Consider the following 14756-nt stretch of genomic DNA (forward strand, 5'->3'; position numbering starts at 1 on the left):
ATATCTCATTTGGTCCTACATTCATTACTGAACTACCTCCTGAAGAAGTAGATTAGACGAAACGTGTAGAGTCTGTCAACTATGAGTTATTAATCCAGTTTGTGAAGATTCTCCCTTTTGAGCTCACACCTTGTTGAGGTGAGGGAGGATCTAATTTACCATCATATTCTGGACATTTCTAACTGATATACAAGTTTAATTTCTGTTCAACTTCTTAATGTGTGTGCTTAAAACCTGTGTTAATAAATGAACAACTGGTATAAATTGGCCTTGGGCCTCTTGTTCGGGTGATTCTCTAGTGAGGGGATATCTGTTTCAGGACCCCCGGGAAACAGTATTTATATGAATTCTCCAGTTTGCAGTCTATACCCATTGGGTTTATCTTGGAAGAATCTATGAAAAAAACATTCAACCAATATAGCGTACTTGGGAATTGTTTTATTCTGTTTATTTGAGATTTGTCAACAGATCTCTTGTAATGCTGCTTCTGCTCTGGCGCAAGATAAAGATATTGTTTAATACATATAGTCTATATATATATATATATATATATATATATTTTTTTTTTTAATGAAAAATGTAAGAGCTCTGTGGTAGGATACCCAATTAAGGGGGTAATTCAGACCTGATCGCTCGCTAGCTGTTTTTTGCAGTCCTGCGTTCACATAGTCGTCGCCCACCGGGAAAAGTGTATTTTAGCTGTGCAAGTGTGCGGTCGCATGTGCAGCCGAGCGGTACAAAAACATTTTGTGCAGTTTCTGGGTAGCACAGGACTTAGCTGCTGCGATCACTTCAGCCTGTCTGGGATTGGAATTGACGTCAGACACCCGCCCTGCAAACACTTGGACACGCCTGCGTTTTTCCAACCACTCCCAGAAAACTGTCAGTTGACACCCACAAATGTTTTCTTCCTGTCAGTCTCCTTGCGATCAGCTGTGCGAATGGATTCTTTCTTAAAACCCATCGCACAGCAACGATCCGCTTTGTACCCGTGCAACGCGCCTGCAAAAAAAGCTAGCGAGCTATCAGGTCTGAATTACTCCCTAAATGCAGATTCCTTTTTGCAAGAACATAATCTAACGTCCGAAATGCCAAAGGAGGAATGTAATTCTTTTTACAGCCACTGTATATTGTTTTCTGGTCTAATTGCTTTAAACTTGATCACTAAATGAGGGCAAGAAAGGTTTTAGGAGACACCCCTTTGGGACTATGTTAGTGGTGTGCTGTGCTTTCAGTTTGCTGATTACTACTTTAACATTTTCTAGTTTTTATTCAGGATCATTCAATCCCTTTTCTGAGCTTCATCTATTTTTGTAAGACTTAGGTTGGGTACACACTTGATGTTATGCAGCAGATTGGGGATCGGACAATATATCGTTCACGTCGTCGAGTGTGTATGCGGTATTTCGTTAACTATGCATGCTCCTGCAGGTCGTTAACGATGTCCACTATCTCTATAGGCCCTACACATTAGGCGACATCAATGAAAGATATGAACAATCTTGTTCATTAATGAACGAGAACTCGTTCATATCTTTCAGTGCGTAGGCACCACCGATGAAGGATGCGCGGCCCCGCGCTTGTTCATCGTTTGTGCCGGGTTGCTTATACATGCAGGCCAATATGGACAATATCTTCCATATTGCTATGGGGCTGGGTGACGGGGTTAGTGAAGAAACATCACTCCCTGCCCCCCTTCTTGCCACCGGGTTGCCCGCCGACCGTATCGGCGGCATATCGCCTAATGTGTAGGGCCCATTAATTCAAGCCTTGAAATCTAACTATATTGGACAAGATTGCATGCATCTGGATGTGGGTGGATGCAGTCACTGATATCTGTAACAATATAGTTCAGTGTGTGTGCCCGATATTGTTTGCCTTGACTATTTCACATATTATGCGCACAAGTGTATACCCAGCCTTACAGTGGTTTGGAGTACACCTCTAGGAGATGTAGCGGTAAATGTTCATCATAAGGTTTTGTACTCGGTGATTAGTTTGGCCTCCCCATTGGCCTATGTACTCTCAGTTGAAGCCCTGGAATCTGTTAATTACTGTGTGGAGCATTCTATAATTTTGCTGTTTTAGAACCCTAGAATGAATAATAGTGCTTCAGTAATATACAAATGCAAAAAGTGTGTCCATAGTTTAAAAAAAAAAAAAAAAATTCCACTAAGGTAACTATTTTATTTGAGTGAAGATAAAATCTATTACTGCACTGATGTTTCTCCAGTTAACGATTAATAATGGAATAAAAAAAATCTAGTGGATTTTTTTTTTTTTTTTTTAAATGTAGCGGCAATAGAGCGATTTAAATTATGCAGAGATGCAAGCCATCACTGACTGGTGCCGACTTCATGTATAATGAATGGATGACTCTTGTTTCATGTCTTCTGTCAAACTTATAGTAGGTTTCTAATAAAAGGAAGCACTCATTGATTCATATCTTCACATATATAAATGACATCCGCAGAAATTTACTTTGGTTCTTTGCTACATGTTAAAAGTATAAAAGACAAGTTGTAGATTAATGCAGAGCCGGCCTTAGGCATAGCAAACTAGGCAAATGCCTAGGACATTTTGTATGCTTAGGGGCACCAGCAGCTTCTGCTGATTAAAATGATATGGGGCATGCCTATATTCTGTGTGTATTCCTGGAAATCACTGTAATGTAGCATTTCGTATGCAGATACAGCCGCAGTTGCACACAGAATATAGACATGCTGCACATCATTTTAATCAGCAGAAGCTGCTTGTGCATCCTAGCCACATAGTAATGCAAATAAGATGCATTTTCATAAACAAAAGGCGTCCGACGTTAGCAGAGCTGCCAGCTGACTCATGCCAGGCATCTCTTGCAGAACTAGCGGCGGTGCTAGGGGGGCACCAGCCAAAATCTTGCCTAGGGCATCATATTGGTTAGGGCCGGCTCTGGATTAATGCGGCCATATTAGCAGCGGGCCCCTCATCGCTGGTATTGGTGTCTCACTGTACAGTCCTCCATGCTTCATTTTAAACTACAGACCTCTGAATACAATTAAAGTCTGTACACCATAGCAATGACTCTGCATTGTGCCTCCCCTGTCTGTCAGATGTGGGCACTACTGAGTATAAATATACTGTATGGGCATTTATAGGATTTTATTCAGAATTTATATACAGTAATAGCCTAAAGAAGTACCATCACAAAAGAAAAGTTAAATTCATTTATAAATAAGGTATGTGTAGTGTAAGTGATTAATGATATAATTACACAATCAATGCTGTCCAAGATCAAGAAATATAGGGGCAGTAGTGGGCTCCAGGCAAAGGTAGACTTCTTATTCAAGAGATGTCAGCATGAGTATTACAATGTGCACTGCTATCTGATTACCATTATTACAGAATGCCATCCCGATGCCAATGCACCACTACAATTATCTAAAAAAAATCTAAGCACTTACATTTTAAGGCAGATCTGGTCAAGCTTAGTGCAGAGGTGACTTTTGGCTGTCGCAGAGAATGCCAAACCTGTATGATCTCATTTCTAAAATTCAGAACTCTCCTAATGTGTATGCACCCATGTATATTGCACAGCACACCTCTGTGGTCCGTCAGTTTCAGTACGATATGCCGGCGGTCAGGAGGCAGACGCCGAAATCCCGACAGTCGGAAAACCGGCGGCGTGCACATCGTGTCCCCACAGTGGCTCGGGCTGCTTAGCTAGCTAGAGAAAATACTTTGTTTAAACAGAATGAAGTATTTTGGAGGATCAGAGAGAATATGCGGCACATTGATACTGGCCTTGCTTGGAAAGACAAACACAAACTGCATGAGTCTTACTACCTTGGGCGGATTTAGGTGTGAGGGCGCCCTTGGGCACAACAGTAATGGCCGCCCCCCGCCTGCCTAATTTTATTGTTTTTATTGATTGGTTATAAGCCAACATTTGATAGCCAAATGTAATAGATTAATAAAAAAAGACACTGACTATAGCCTTTTTATTTTTAATAATGTATACATATTTCCTAAGTAGGACTGCATACAGGGACAGTATGTGCATGTCCTACCAGATTACACTCCATTTAAGATGGCGTATGGTACAGTGGAAATGTTTTGAGTTACTGGTACTTTTTGGGCTGGCAGTACAAGCATCCAAGTGTCGCCCCTTGGCACGTGCCTAATGGGAAATTTGCCACCGCTTACTAGTAGCTAATGATTTTTGAGGTACCAAAATGCAGTACAGTAGGGAAAGCAGGACATGTATAAAATAGGGATGTATAGGATAGATGAAATAGATGAAGATGGGGAAACAAAGCGTAGGAGGGCCCTGCACATGAGATCTTACACTCCTAATTGGAAGAAAAACGCACTGGAAACAAGAGAGGAGCAAGTGTGGCTCAGTGGAGTTTAAGACCGTTGTGTGGATTTATTAGTGTAGGTAATATAGTTGGGAGTAGGAGATGTAATAAAGGTATGTTCAGATTTTTTTAGTGTTTCAGATTTGAAGGCTGTGTGGGAGACTGAGGAGTAGTAGGGCATTCTAGAAGAGGGTAATGGCACAGGAGTAAGTGCGTGTTCCAGGTAGAGCTGAAAGTAATTTACTGTAGGTTAAGATTTCAGATATATAAAGTGTTGGAGGCGAGTGTTTTGCAGGTAAGGATGAGTAATTTGAATTGGATTCTAGATGACAAGAAAAAAACATTTCCGATGAGTGACAGGAAAGTTTAAATGGGAGGCTTCAGTAGTCAAGGCAAAAGACTAGAAAAAAGTCCAGTTGTGCGTGGCATGAAATTCAACAAAGGAGATGCAACCTGAAAACATTTGGAGCAGTATCCAGTTACCTGTGGTCATTGTCACACTGAGGGCTATCCAGTTAGCCCCGATAAGCCGGCACGAGACGCGGCTTATCAGGGATTTTTGTTTCACCAGCCTCAGTCAGGAGAAACTCCATGAAAAGCAGTCGTGTTTTCGCTGCGGCTGGCGAAAACAAACACACAGGTTTCACTGAACCTATGTGTTTTCGTGAGAACATTGCTTGTTTGCTTTGGATAGCATGTAAAAAAAAAATCTGAACTATGGAGAAACAGATTTGTTATTTCTTCTGTATGAGAAGTACTTTGCTTTGGTTGGCTGTTTTGTATAGGAATATTTATGCAAGCAATATTTAGTCTAGCTCAGTGGTTCCCAAACTCTGTCCTCAAGGACCCCTAATTGTTCACGTTTTCCAGGTCACCCAGCGGGTACACTGTGTGTAACAAACGGTCACATTTTAAAAATCCACAGGTGACCTGGAAAACATGAACTGTTAGGGATCCATGAGGACCGAGTTTGGGAACCACTGGTCTAACTGTACATTAAAATTAGATTGTAGGTGTAAAGTCTGGTTAAGGGAGTAAGGAACTGAAAGAATCTGATGGCGGTAATGGGCATGATAACGAGTTGGAATGACATTGGGAATAATTCTATCAAAAGTATGCATGGGAGAATGCATATTGCATATATTTGTCCACATGCAGAGTTGTATGCATTGCAAGATGTGAGCTGCCACAATCTGGTTTTTACAGAAAAGTTTGAGGGTGCAGGCAGTCTTCTGTAACACACGGTCGAAGTCGAAAATATTTCAGTACACACATCACGTACAAACTACACACAGATGGCCTCCGTACGCGTACTTGTTCTGTGTGTGCACATATTCGCAATTTGCGTATGATCGGTCCTGCGTATTAGCGCGTGGTATGAGTAATTATGGTAGTGTTTGTGATCGCATGGAAAAGCCATAAAAACACATTACATATTTAATCCAAATAGTGCACAATGTACACATAGCCCACATGCACAGTACCAGCGATTTATACTTGTTTAAATGGTACAGCAACAAAGGGATTCGCCTTTACAGGATAGGAGGGGACAGAACTAGGTTATAAGGTGGTGTTTGGTATCCAGCTGTAGGGTATTTTAAGAGCAATATTCCGGTATTGGTTTGCAGAAGATCGCATGCTCCTGCGAATAGTTATGCGCAGGAACAGAATATTAATATTAACTGTATTTACTGTACTCTTGATATGCGGCGGGAACCCAGAGGAGAACATCTGCAAGTGCACCTGGACCAGACATCGCCCACCTATTCAAACCGACCTATGACACCTCCTGTACTGTAAATGACCATCCCAGTGTCCAATGGACAAAGAGATTACAGTTTTCATTGTGTTAGGTTTTGGACAAATGTATAAAAAGCCAGCTGCAGGCCAGGTCACTCTCTCGATCTCTGAAGGTCATCTACCTTGATAACTGAGGACCGGACCGAGAAGCGCAGGCGAAACCAAACGTATGTACCATTGACTGTAGCCTCTTTTCTGTTACTGTAGTTGTATCTTTGTTGTAACCCCCTTTTATCAATTATATGTTGATGCGTTGAATACCAACATCTTAAATACAATTGGTGTCGTGTCTTCTCCCTGCTAAGGTTATAAGTGTACTTCAGGCACACGTAGCTACATTGTGCTCACAGCGTGTCAGTGTGTGTGTACGCTAAGTTAGTAAAAAGTACGTATGTTAAAGATTACATCCAGCAGCCACAGCTGCTCGAATTTCAGTGTAAAAGGTATAGCTTTTTGTCCTGCATGTAAATCGGCATTCACACCACAAAGCAGTGTTCCTCCGGTGAATTAACTTTGCATGTAATGAACGTCCACTTGAGTTAACATTCCATTGAGACAATCTGGAGTATACACAGACCTTTATCTTCATGGTATGACTGTAAGATTATATCCTTGCACTGCACATCTGTGGTTGGTCTAAACATGACATTTTTTTAATTTTTTTTTTGTGTTTTTTTTTTTTGTTTTTTTTAGTGACCAGATTTCAAAATAAGGAGATCTAAATGGGACAATTTTGAACACATTCAGATTCTTGTTTTATACACAGAACTATGTCTGCACACTTGCGTTTCCATATCTGTGTTTTGAGTTCCATGTATCACAAGATATATGCTACCTAAAAGCTAGGCTATAGATGCATCTGTAAATCTGTAATAATCCACTCCAGATCTTGAACATGATCTGTGTAGGCACAGAATTAAAATCTACTTAATTACATTGAAATAGTTCTGCCCTTAACGTACTGCATTTGCACATGAATGCCACAAGTGTAACATGCGCGTAAATACAGATGCAAGTTTTGCACCATAATGTATCTTTTTTTTTTTTTTTTTTTTTTTTTTTTTTATTGTGCAAATGGCACTTCTACACAGGATGCAGTTAAAATGCCAGCTGTCGGGATCCTGGCGTTCAGGACACAGACGCTGGAATCCCGGCGTACCAGGGCTATTCCCACCTGTGGATGTCCACGACACCCGTATAGTGGGAATAGATCCTGTGGTGAGCGCAGCAAGCGCATCGAGCCTGCAAGGGTATTCTTAGCGCTAGCCTCACTGCTGGGATTCGGGAGGGCGGGATGCCACTGTCTGGATATTGACAACCGGCACACTGCCTGCTGGGATAATGAATGTAACCCCTTCTACACACCTCTAAATGAAACGCAGGGTTTTTTTCTGCATGAAAACCATTTTTTTTAAAAATGGATACCTTGACCAATCCCCACGATAGTTGAACATTATTTTAATAGCAATACTTATATGAAATACAGCGTGGTTATGTTTGGTTGGATTCTGGGAGTTAAACGTTCCTGTCTTGTCTTTAGTGAAATTTACGGTGTCCTTTTATTTCTAAATGTGATTTGAAACACAGTGAATGATTTGTGAATATCATGGCTGTTGTGTTTAGAAGAAGATGACATTTTTAAAAAGGCAACATAATGACATTTGTAAATCTAGAAGCACTTTTGTTAAGAGCAACATATACTTGGTAATGTAAAGGGAATTGTGTTGAAAAGGTCGCTCTACATGCGTATTTCTAATAAGAAATTATTTTGGTTGTAGAAGAAATTATTTTCTTCACATTCAGGAACATTACTCTGCGAATACGTACTGGGAATAGTGTCCTATTATAGATTTGATAGGTAAATGTCATTATCCAGAAGCCTGTACCACTTTTTTTTTTTTTTTTAAGTGTCTTTACTTGCAGGCGATTTTAAGTAAAGCTGAATCTTTGTGTACACCATTAAGCCTCTGTTATCCTCTCTGGTCAGAGGCTGTAATTGTAGTGCCTGAGCCTTTAGTGCATGATGGACATGTATAAGAAAATATTGTTTTATTTCAGACCTGGGAAAATCCATCTCACATTGACGAGAATACTGGTTTTGGTGGTGATAATGACCCAATTGATGTCTGCGACATCGGGAGTAAGGTACTAACATTTATTAATTTATGTTCTAAATATTAAACCTAGATGTTCTTGTTGACTTTGGTATAAATTGCTATATAAAACCTTTTTGAAAAAGAGAACGGTTCTAACTTTACTTTTTTTATTTGATGCACCATCCCAGCACATAAGCACTATAGATTATTTAGCTGTAAATTGTATATACAGTAATTGAGTTGTGTTACAAACACTCTGAATAGTGATTTGCAGTTTTCTGGTGGGAATAGCACAAGACTATTCTGCAGACTTCTTGGTGTACATCGATAGCTATACCTTTGCATTAATCTTTTAAAAACGTAAGATAAAGATGTCCAAAATGCTAAATAAAAAGTTGCATTATAAACTATTGCTTGCCTTAGGTGTGTGAAAGAGGAGAGGTCATTAAGGTTAAGGTCCTTGGTACCCTGGCATTGATTGACGAAGGAGAAACTGACTGGAAATTAATGGTGATCAATGTTGAAGACCCCGAGGCTTCTCACTATAATAGTAAGCAATGTCAATATGACTGTAGAGAATTTCTTTATTACCATGTTACAATTTGTATCCTGAGCTCCTACAGACACTCGTCTCCTGGCTGGAATTCTCATGATCTTCTTCTCTTTTTTTTTTTTTTTTTTTTTTTAAGTAGAGCTCTAATATATTGATAACTGTATAGTCTTGTTTACCATGAGTGCTGGAACTGATCCGATAAACTGGAAAATTGACAAGAAGTTGATCACTAAATGCTATGGATGCTAGTATATTTTTAGGTTTATCCCACAGGTGAGATCGGCACTGAGCCACCTTAAAAGGGGGGCACAGGGGTTAGTACCCCGGGCCACCATCCCTAAAAACAGATGCAGAACTGCACTGTGAGGTGGGATAGTGTCTATCTCTTACAGTGATGTGGTCACTGCAGTAGCCTCTACCGTGCAGCTAGTGCTACCAGTGACTGATAGTTAATGTCACTGGAAGATGGGGCTTAAGGAGGCGCCATCAGGAGGTGGGGCACAAGACTGCGAGGAAGGGCTTCAATCAGGGCTTACACCCAGCACAACCAGGTACTACAGATTAGCTGCAGTTCTTTTTGTATTTTTTTTTCTCTCAAGTTCTGTATGTATTTGCTCATCCTTTTTGTTCCTTATCCCATCCTTTTTTCCTCTCCACTAATATGTTCCATGTTAATTCTCCTCTTCCTCCTAATCTTTATCCCTCTGTCCTCTTACTCTCTTGCTTCACTTGTACTTTCTAATCTTACGTTCCCATTGACCATGGCTGTAACTTGTGGCAGAGGGGCACAATGGGACCTGTGAGCTCTGCGCCAGATCTGTGGCTTCGGTGCCATACCTGCACTTCTTAGCTTTCTCATGCCCTATGAGAGTACTATCTAGTCCTCCAGAACAGAGAAGAAGAAAGTGGTTGCTTCAGCAGCTTAGTTGCAGTGGCCATTCTGCATCCCAAATATGTCCCGGTAGGCCTCCCCCCAAAGTCTTAATCCAGCTCTGGATCAACATATACATTTTCTCAACTTCCACTTATATCAATAGCTAATTCATGCATTGTTGTTCCAAGTCACTTGACATTTGATTTTATTCATAGTTAAGTTTCCCTGTAATGTTCTCATGTTCCCACAGTATGATGTACAGTCTGATTTTTCTGTTCTGTCTTCCTTACGTGTTGAAGGTTTGTAAAATGACATCTATGAAAAAAACATCCGTCTCGTGGGTTCTTTTTTGTAAAGTAACGGAGTGGTTCATTGTCCCCATTTTAGAAAGCTTGTCTCATTGTTCATTTTCTGTCCACCAAGTGAAGAGTCAGAATAACAGCCTCAAGCGCCTCAGTGTTCCCATAAATCAAAACTAATAGCTGTAGCTAATTGGATTGTTTTACAAAAAGAGCTGCTTTTTTGTTAATTTCTCAGACATCGAAGATATCAGAAGACTGAAACCCAATTATCTGGAATCCACTGTTGACTGGTTCAGAAGGTACAAGGTTCCCGATGGAAAGCCAGAAAACCAGTTTGCTTTTGATGCAGAATTTAAAAATAAGGTAATTTGCTATTTTGTTTTCAACCTGCTTATCACATCTTTCTCTTTCAGTTGAGATCACGGTTATAATATATAAAGAATAAGTGTAAAGTAGAAAGTTATCGGATAAAAGAATTCTATATCCTGCGAAAATACTTTCTGGGATAAGTGCCAAACTGAAGACCAGGCCAACATAGTATATCCCAAAGTGGCATCTGATTTATAATGGTCTTGCTTAAATGCTGATGCAAGATTTTGCTTCAGTTTACTTGTATAAAGATATCATTCTAATCTCGAGACCTTTTCTCTCTTCATTCTCTGAAAAGAAATGACAGTGTAATACGGAGTGCTCTGTAAGTCTTTGATACAGTAACTTATATGTGGCTTTTGTCTTTTGTGCAGGATTTTGCAATAGAAGTGATTAAGTGTACCCATGCTCACTGGAAGGCGCTAGTAACCAAAAAGACGAACGGAGGAGAAATCAGCTGGTGAGTTTATATGTAAACATACAACCTCGCATCATGCACCAGAAGCTATCATAATGCTTCCTCCTAATGCAGACATGAATTACTGAGTGTATTTCATTTCAAAGCATTCAAGGTTTATCCGGATTTTTCTTTTTAGCTATCCAAAACATGTGACATCCAAGAGCCAATAAGATGTTGTTTTGAGATCCAAGTAAATCCGAACCCGCGCATCTCTACTTTACGGTAGCCCAAACTCGCACAAAACGATTTGTTGCCCCATAAGGGTGTGAACACTTTCGTGCAAATTCAGGATTAGACTGGGCAGGCAAGGGGTGTGAGATGCTATGCCGTTGCAACAGCACTTCGCACCCTTTGTCCACATTTGAATATCCTCCCATTTAAATCTTATGATCAGTGTCTGTTAGCGTCGGTTATATTCCACATCTGTGCATGTATAGATGGTTATACTGTATTCCACATCTGTGCATGTATAGATGGTTATACTGTATTCCACATCTGTGCATGTTTGTACTGTAAAATTCTTGCTTGGTGTGTGTGTGGTGTGGTTTTTATTTTTTTATTGTACTCCATCCCTGCAACTGCGTTTTTCACAAATGTTCTATGTTTATAAAAGAGGTTGCCATATTTTTGTTTGGGGTATTTTTTTCAATCATGCCAGTATTTGGGGTGTTTGATGATAGCCAATTTAATAGAGGAATAAAAAATGATTACATATTAAGTAGGACAGCTTGCAGGAGTAGTATGTGCATGTTTTACCTTTTTTACACTCCATGCATATGGTACAGTACACCGGAAATATTTTGCACTTAATGGTACATTTTGGGCTGACAGTACCAACACAAGCATTCAAATGCCGCACCCAAACAAGTGCCACCCCTAGACATGTGCCTGATGTGAAATTTGCTACTGCTAGGACCTTCCTTTCATGGATGCTGCTGTACTCCATCTAGTCTGTGAATTTGGTAATGTCCAGTATCTCCTCTCAGTGGCTGAAGCCGGGGCTCATTTCTGTGCTTTGTCCGTGTGATCTGCTTACCGTTGACAGCTACTGCAGTTATTTGCATCCCAGCTTTTTACATCCTATCACAAACCAGCATCATTCCTTCTTCCACGCAGCATAATGGTTACAATCTAAAGCAAACAACGCCATCTACTGTCACAATTATGGACAAGCCGCTAACTATGTTCTGCATTCGTTTTATGAAGAGGGAAAGAACCAGATTAATTTCCTACCAGAGGCCTTACAATAGAAATGCATATTCTACACACAAATGCTTATGTCAGTACAATGTTAAAGCAAAGAAGTATCTTAATCCGCCTCATTATAGGACAGTGCTACGAAAACTATTTCAAGTTTGGGGGAGCGTGTGGTCTTCAGTATCTGAGTAGAACAATAATTCCTGGCTATAAAAAAAAAAAAAAAAAAAAGAACATCATCTTTAAAATGGTCTTTTTAGCCAGATGCAGAAATAAACAGAGGACTAGCAACCGACTTAAAATGATGGAGGTCACTAAATGTACAGCAGATTCTTTTAAAGCTTTAAAGATGGTCTACTAGTTATGTGAAATTAGGTCTGTCCACCTGTTTAACTGTTATACCCTCACCTTGTTGTGAAGATGTCCTAATGTGGCTAATGAGCTTTACAGGTTTCAACAATTTTGGTCATAATATATTAATGTATTTCTTGCAGTTTGGTCATTGATAGCCCATGGGTACGTTGTAGTGGTTGCTTTTCTATACCTGTTTCTCTTATGTCCTATAGGATGCTGGGGTCCATATTAGTCCCATAGGGTATAGACTGGTCCACCAGGAGCCATTGGCACTTTGAGAGTTTAATAGTGTGGGCTGGCTCCTCTCTCTATTCCCCTCCTACCGGACTCAGTTTAGAAAATGTGCCCGGAGGAGCCGGTCACAGCTAGGGGAGCTCCACAGAGCTTTCTTAGAAAAAGTTTATTTTAGAGTTTATTTTTTTACAGGAGGCTGTTGGCAACAGCCTGCCTGCAACGAGGGACTGAAGGGGGGAGCAGTGTCCATCCTGCGGGGTCTGAGCCACTGTCTCCGCTGACTGGACATTGAGCTCCAGAGGGGACAGATCGCGCCCCGCCACAGGGGAACGTTCACCCCAGCAGCCAGCCGCCACCCCCTTGCAGAGCTGAAGTGTGGCGAGTGAGTCACTGTCCCCCCTTACAAGTGGGGGATCAGTGTGAAGAGGGCGGCTTAACGGTAGGAGCGCAGTACTAACTGCGCTGTTCGATGGCTCAGCGGTACTTCGGTGCGGCGCTGTGAGGGGCGCCCTGATCCAGCACCTGACCCTACACTGACCAAATCAAGCCTGTCGGGGTCTGCGGATCTCAGCCAGCAAAAAATCCTCAGGCCAGTGTATTCTCAGAAGAGCGGGAAAACCATGCCATTAAGGTGGCGGAGCTTCTACTCAGAGCGGACCCAGCAGCGTTCAGTGCCATTTCTCTGACGTCCTAAGTGGATGCTGGGGACTCCGTAAGGACCATGGGGAATAGCGGCTCCGCAGGAGACAGGGCACAAAAGTAAAAGCTTTAGGATCAGGTGGTGTGCACTGGCTCCTCCCCCTATGACCCTCCTCCAAGCCTCAGTTAGGTTTTTGTGCCCGGCCGAGAAGGGTGCAATCTAGGTGGCTCTCCTAAAGAGCTGCTTAGAGTAAAAGTTTTGTTAGGTTTTTTATTTTCAGTGAGTCCTGCTGGCAACAGGCTCACTGCAACGAGGGACTTAGGGGAGAAGAAGTGAACTCACCTGCGTGCAGGATGGATTGGCTTCTTAGGCTACTGGACACTAGCTCCAGAGGGACGATCACAGGTACAGCCTGGATGGGTCACCGGAGCCGCGCCGCCGACCCCCTTGCAGATGCTGAAGAGAGAAGAGGTCCAGAAATCGGCGGCTGAAGACTTCCCAGTCTTCTTAAGGTAGCGCACAGCACGGCAGCTGTGCGCCATTGCTCTCAGCACACTTCACACCAACGGTCACTGAGGGTGCAGGGCGCTGGGGGGGGCGCCCTGGGCAGCAATGAAAGTACCTATGCTGGCTAAAAATACATCACATATAGCCTCTGGGGCTATATGGATGTATTTAACCCCTGCCAGGTTGTCAGAAAAACGGGAGAAGAAGCCCGCCGAAAAGGGGGCGGGGCCTATTCTCCTCAGCACACAGCGCCATTTTCCTACACAGCTCCGCTGCTAGGAAGGCTCCCAGGCTCTCCCCTGCACTGCACTACAGAAACAGGGTTAAAACAGAGAGGGGGGGCATTTTGTGTGGCGATATTATAATATATTAAGATGCTATAAGGGAAAACACTTATATAAGGTTGTCCCTGTATAATTATAGCGTTTTGGTGTGTGCTGGCAAACTCTCCCTCTGTCTCCCCAAAGGGCTAGTGGGGTCCTGTCCTCTATCAGAGCATTCCCTGTGTGTGTGCTGTGTGTCGGTACGTGTGTGTCGACATGTATGAGGACGATGTTGGTGAGGAGGCGGAGCAATTGCCTGTAATGGTGATGTCACTCTCTAGGGAGTCGACACCAGAATGGATGGCTTATTTAGGGAATTACGTGATAATGTCAACACGCTGCAAGGTCGGTTGACGACATGAGACGGCCGGCAAACCAATTAGTACCTGTCCAGGCGTCTCAAACACCGTCAGGGGCTTTAAAACGCCCATTACCTCAGTCTGTCGACACAGACACGGACACTGACTCCAGTGTCGACGGTGAAGAAACAAACGTATTTTCCATTAGGGCCACACGTTACATGTTAAGGGCAATGAAGGAGGTGTTACATATTTCTGATACTACAAGTACCACAAAAAAGGGTATTATGTGGGGTGTGAAAAAACTACCTGTAGTTTTTCCTGAATCAGATAAATTAAATGAAGTGTGTGATGATGCGTGGGTTTCCCCCGATAGAAAATTATTGGCGTTATACCCTTTCCCGCCAG

General features: G+C 41.9%; 1 protein-coding gene across 1 annotated transcript in view; it reads left to right on the forward strand.

Annotated features, from left to right (window-relative positions):
• The window catches only part of PPA1 (inorganic pyrophosphatase 1), a 316872-nt gene that overhangs the window by 278375 nt on the left and 23741 nt on the right, over positions 1-14756 (forward strand). Inside the window, exons 5-8 of the mRNA XM_063961455.1 lie at positions 8199-8285; positions 8660-8786; positions 10201-10328; positions 10709-10794. Coding sequence (XP_063817525.1) covers positions 8199-8285; positions 8660-8786; positions 10201-10328; positions 10709-10794 — 428 coding nt within the window. The remainder of the gene's footprint in view (positions 1-8198; positions 8286-8659; positions 8787-10200; positions 10329-10708; positions 10795-14756) is intronic.

This window comes from Pseudophryne corroboree, chromosome 3, assembly GCF_028390025.1.
Source record: "Pseudophryne corroboree isolate aPseCor3 chromosome 3, aPseCor3.hap2, whole genome shotgun sequence".
Classification (NCBI taxonomy): domain Eukaryota; kingdom Metazoa; phylum Chordata; class Amphibia; order Anura; family Myobatrachidae; genus Pseudophryne; species Pseudophryne corroboree.